Raw genomic sequence first — 5,976 nt, 5'->3', positions numbered from 1 at the left:
TTTCTCACTATATATAACAAATATATATTTACTCATACGATTTTTGCCCCTAGATCTGAAATCCAAAATGAAGTTCTTATCTTGAAATGATTCATAATTTGCCCCTAGATCTGAAATCTAAAATGAACTCGAAAATTAATATAAATTAAGATAATAGTGACTGCCTTGTTTTATTTTTTATGAGAGATTAAGAAATAAAGATGAGAAGAGAATAAGAGAAGAAGAGGGAGAAATTTATGATGGGGGATATTTTAGGAATACAGGAAAATATTAAGATGAAAATGTGATGATTTTTAGTTTGGTCATTTTGTTACATGAGCCATTTTAAGATCATTAGTCAAATTTCCCTTATTATAGGATAGAACTGAAGAAGAGGCGCCCAACAGACCACAGACCACAGACCACAGACCACAGACCACTGACCAGAGAAGTATGATAATGGAGCTGAGGTTGAGTGATATATAGTCATTACTAGTATTGCATTGCAATAAACAAAAACCAAAAAAAATAAAAATTATTTTTTAAAATGTACCAAATCTCACTACAGTGAGTCGAGTCGAGTCGAGGAGATGAGCGAGTGAGGGAACTCACCGAGTGCAAAATACATGTATGGCGATGGAAGCAAAGCTCCACAACCCGCCATTTTCACCCGACCTTGTATCTCTTTCTTCCAATTTAGATTCCCTTTTGTTCTTTCCTATTCTTCTCCAACACTTACTTGTAGTCTCTATATGCTCTGACCAAAACCTCCAATCCTAATTTAAACCCTTCTTTCGACGCTTCAAAATGGCAGGTTCCGAGGTCGCTCACTCTAGAGGAGGGCCACACTCTCAGGCGGCACTTCCGTTTTCTTTTTCTTCGAATTCGAGTTTCTTTGTTAACGCTGGCTTGTTTCTCGAGCCCACGGTTTCTAAATTTCTTCTTGGCTCGCTGTCAATGGTGACGGAGGATGAAAGGCAGTGTTCAGCTTCGATCGGGGTTTCGGGGTCTGTTTCTTCGTCGGTCTGTCGACCCAAAGTGGTGGTCGGAGGAACGTTTTTGTCGGTGAGCTTGAGAAGCAACGGGATTGTTCGGGAAACGAAGAGGTGTTTGGTTCAGAGCGGATATGAAGGTTCTGAGGAGGCAGTAGTCGAGGAAAGGAAGAAGGAAGGGAAAATTAGGGTTCGGGGAGGGGCTGCCATGAACACCACCAAGCATTTATGGGCTGGTGCTATTGCCGCTATGGTTTCCAGGTATGTATGTTCTTTACTAGTTATTGTAGAAGGAAAATGTCAAAATTGAGGTCAATTCAGTGAAATTTTAATGTTCTCTGACCAATTTGCATTGAGATTTTAAGTCAAGATTGCTTATTGATTATTCTGAACATCATTTCATAATTGGGTATCACTTCGTATTTGAAAATATTGTGAAAGTAAATTTGAATATTTTTGTTTCAGAACTTTTGTCGCCCCACTTGAGAGACTAAAGCTGGAATATATAGTTCGTGGTGAGCAGAAGAATCTATTTGAGCTCGTCAGAACAATAGCCGCTTCTCAAGGTTTGAGAGGTTTTTGGAAAGGAAATATCGTTAACATTCTTCGTACTGCTCCATTTAAAGCAGTCAATTTTTATGCGTACGATACTTACAGAAAACAATTGCTCAAATTTTCTGGGAATGAGGAGACCACAAATTTTGAGAGATTCATTGCTGGTGCTGCAGCTGGCATCACTGCGACTATACTCTGCTTACCACTTGACACAGTAGGTTCAGTTTAGAATGGAATCTGCAATTAGATTTGTTTTTTATTGCACTTGACCTTAATGCTCATTCTAGAATTAATCTTAATTAAGTTAAAGTTAGTACGTCTTCTACTAAAATGTGCTTCACTCTACTGTGCATGAAGAAGAGAGTTTCTATGTGTTTTAATCTTATGTATTCTGTTATTAGTTATATGGGCCACCTGATTTGCAGACATAACACGGAACTATATGCTTAAAATACTAATTGTTTGACATGGATCTGAGCTTCTTCAACTACTTGTTTGATGAAACTTGACTTTCATTTCTGAGAGTATGGGAAGTAACATGTGGAATATCATTTTAATTTGCTCTTGAAAGCACATGTTCAGTTTATAAACAACCATGAGCAATCAACATGTGTGCCCTAGTCATGTCTTGTCCATCAAACTAATTGACTCTTGTTTAGTCCCTTAATAAATTTACTATTAACATTAGACATCGGTGAATCAGTTATATTTCAGTATATGTAATCTGTAGGAAAACTTATCTGCACATCTTTCACGACAGGAAAGGGAGAAAATAAAAGAAAACTATATCATCAAAGTGTTAGTATTTTGCCTTATTTTTTAGATGTGCAACTTTGTTTTTTTTTTTGCCATTGAGTACATTTCTTGAATTTGTCTATATTTATGTTTTTTGTTGAATTACATTTTGAATTGATCCAATGCCCTTTCAAGAGTCTTATACTTTGGGTTAACAAAAGGTCAGGCAGAAGATTTTATTGATTTTAGGCTGTCACTTATAAGTACTATATTATACTAAATTTTGTATCTTTCAGATCCGAACTAAAATGGTTGCACCTGGTGGAGAAGCCTTGGGTGGTGTTGTTGGTGCTTTTCGCTACATGATCCAAACTGAGGGATTTTTTTCCCTTTATAAGGGCCTGGTACCCTCCATTCTAAGTATGGCACCTTCAGGTGCAGTATTCTATGGTGTATATGATATACTGAAATCAGCTTATCTTCGTTCACCAGAAGGTAGGAAACGGATTCGTAACATGAACCAGGGGCAGGAACTCAATGCTTTTGATCAGCTAGAGTTGGGACCAGTTAGGACATTGCTGTATGGTGCTATTGCTGGTGCTTGTGCTGAAGCTGCGACTTACCCATTTGAGGTTGTGAGGAGACAGCTTCAATTGCAAGTCCAGGCAACTAGATTGAGTGCCCTGGCGACTTGTGTGAGAATTGTTGAGCATGGAGGAGTATCAGCTCTCTATGCAGGACTAATTCCCAGTTTGTTACAGGTATGTGTTTGTCTAGTTAAGCAGGCCTTCTTGAGGAGTGTAAAACATCTTTGATTGCTTCTCCGAATTTGTGATATAGGGTCATTATAGATTATAAGGTCACCTCGATTAAGGTGTATTGGAAATTTTTAATGGTATATGCATTAAAAGATTATAAATTATATAGAGTAGTTATCTGGATACTTGGGCACTACAAATATTTGTTTGAAGGAGCACAGAGCTCAACTTGCTAAAATTGTTAGTAGGTATACGAAGTAATATCTTGTCCTGTTTATGTCCATCTAAGTAGTTTTTCTAGGTAGTGTTTAATTTATCTCCTTCCTTGTTCTTTCCCGGTTGTTTATATTCACAGGTACTACCCGGAATGATATTAGACTATTTGGACCCTAAATTGAGATTGTTTATGTTGTACGCTGGAGGCTTTACTAAAATTTGTGTGTTTCTGCATGATATTCTTGACTTCTCAAACTTGTTTCCTCCCAAATATTGCAAATTTTACTTTTTGGTTTTGAGATTCCTTTCTTTTTCTTCATCTTCAATGTCAGGTACTTCCATCTGCTTCAATAAGTTATTTCGTCTATGAATTCATGAAGATAGTTCTTAAAGTTGAATGAAGAGGGAAATTGATTCCGGAAAAAGAATCCGCCAGGGAGGTCGTACAGCAAGTGAAAGAGAACAACCATCTATAAATTCAGAATGGTAGGGTTATTATATTAACATAGCAAATGCTATTGAATTGGGCAAAATATTTTTCCATGCAAAAAGGTAGGAAATTGAGAATCTTTCTCACGAATCCTATTCCAAAACTTTACACTTAGGCAAGACACTTGATTTCAATTGATGACATTGATAACAAAACCAATTTGATTTTGATGAGGAAATAGCTTTATATTATATATACACCTAGCAAATTCTCACCCCCATGAGACAGGAAGCAATATAAGGTCGTTTATGCTTTTGACATGTGTTATGTGTTTGTGAGCAATTATTAAGTTGGTATATTGTATATTTCCCCATCTTTTCTCCCAGCACAAAATTCATTTTGTTAGGGGTTTGTGTAATGAATAAGCTAGTAATGTTAGGGGTTTAAGTGTAATCAAACACCTTCTTAATGCGCACTAGTGCCTGGAACACTAATATTCGAGTAAATTTTGTGTTTCTAACATCACTAAGGGCGTGTTTTGTAGTTAGTGTGTAATTACTACTAGTATCTAATAATTACATTGTATTTTAAAAATACAAGAAGGGGAATTTGACATTCTATGCATCTACCCACAATCAAAAAAATATACCGACATCTAAGCCCTCCTTTTTTCTCTCTTCTCTAACCCACGACCAATAGCAATAGAGCATCCATCATTTTTTTTATATTATTTTTTAGTTTACTGATTGAAAATTCATTAGAAAATTTAAATTCAAGAAAGTTTTCTTTCTTTAAGGGGTCGATTGGTATGCAGGAATACTTTCCCATGTTTGGAACTGGGTTTGAGTTTTTCTAAACTGAGAATCTGTACTTCAGGGGATTTAACTTTTCCTGATTTTAGGTTCAAGGGAAACCCATCTGACAAGTAATTTTCAGATATCCAGTTTTCAGATACTCAGGAATGTGAAACACTTCAAAATTATTATTATTTTTTAAAAAAATCTTAAACTAATAATTTTTTAGTTAATGACTTATTTTATTTTTGAAGCTTATAATATAAAAATAAATATACATATATCAAACTATGAAATGATAAATAATATTTGTTTATTTAAAGAAATTGATTTGTAAAGTCTTTATATCATTACTTTAGTTTAAAATAACAAATGAAATATTATTAAAAATAATTAAGGGTATTTTTGTAATTTTAAAAATTATACTTGATTCTAGTATTCAATAGATATATTTTTTTTTTAATTCTGTTAAAAAATATTTTATGAGTAAAATTGTTTATAAATTATTTTGATGAAATATATTATTATATTAATTTTATGAAAATATGAAAATTTAACAGATTCTTATGCACAACCAAACACAGAAAGTGATATTCCCAAGAATCATAAATAAGATTACAGTGCACAACCAAACACAATGATGTAAGTTTCCAGACTATCAGATTACCCTCTTCAACTTTCCCAGTAATATGAAAATTGTGAACTCTTCATACCAAACGACCCCTAAAATACTAATTTATGAATTTCAAATATTTTTGGTTTTATTTGTATTTTTTTTTTCAAATTCAAAATTTTGAAATTTATAGAATTTCAAGGAAAAATAATCTTAAATCAATGGTCTCTGATGGTCCATGAAAACTTGATTTTAGTGGAAAAAAACAATAATAAATTGATGGTATGCAGTGCTCCTACGATGGTCTAATGAAAACTTGATTTTAGAGGTAAAAAACAATGTTAAAATGATGGTTTGCGATAGTCCATAAAAACTTTATTTAGATGAAAAAAAAACAATGTCATTTTGATGGTCTTATGGAAATTTGATTTTAAAGACAAAACATGATGCTAAAACTGTGCAATTTCGATAGTCCCATCAAAAAACTTGATTTTGACATTGAAAAACGATGCAAAAACAACGCAAGATCGATACATTTCAATGTTCTATCCATCAAAAGTTGATTTTGAAAGTCCTAATTAATGTAAAAATGATGATGTATCGATGCAAAATTTAAAAAATAATAATAAATTTAGGTGCTAAAACGAGTTTTCTTTTAAAAAAAAAAGAAAAGAAAATAGCAAGGGCAAACGACCTATGGCGTTTGGGTCGAGTAGATCTTGAAAAAAAATATACTAAAATTGAAAAAAAAATCTCAAACTGACAACCAATTTAAAATTTAGAGATTTTACATAAAATATTATTTTCGCTAAAAAATTACGTTTTTATGGTAACATTTTTTTCTTTTCAATTTTACGGTTTTAAGGAAATTTTTTACATTTTTACAATTTTGTCTTATTTTTTT

The 5,976-nt window shown here is 33.2% G+C and overlaps 1 protein-coding gene across 1 annotated transcript; it reads left to right on the top strand.

Annotated features, from left to right (window-relative positions):
* Window positions 1-365: 365 nt before the first annotated feature.
* On the top strand, window positions 366-3,985 carry LOC133803206 (probable mitochondrial adenine nucleotide transporter BTL3). The gene is made up of 5 exons (XM_062241181.1): window positions 366-657; window positions 794-1,232; window positions 1,437-1,740; window positions 2,558-3,022; window positions 3,568-3,985. Exons 1-5 carry the CDS (start codon window positions 606-608, stop codon window positions 3,634-3,636), a joined length of 1,329 nt encoding a protein of 442 aa, XP_062097165.1. The 5' UTR covers window positions 366-605; the 3' UTR covers window positions 3,637-3,985.
* Window positions 3,986-5,976: the final 1,991 nt, after the last annotated feature.

This window comes from Humulus lupulus, chromosome X, assembly GCF_963169125.1.
Source record: "Humulus lupulus chromosome X, drHumLupu1.1, whole genome shotgun sequence".
NCBI classification, from domain to species: Eukaryota; Viridiplantae; Streptophyta; class Magnoliopsida; order Rosales; family Cannabaceae; genus Humulus; species Humulus lupulus.
The sequence above is the reverse complement of the archived record's forward strand: the minus strand, read 5'-3'. Positions and strand labels throughout refer to the sequence as shown.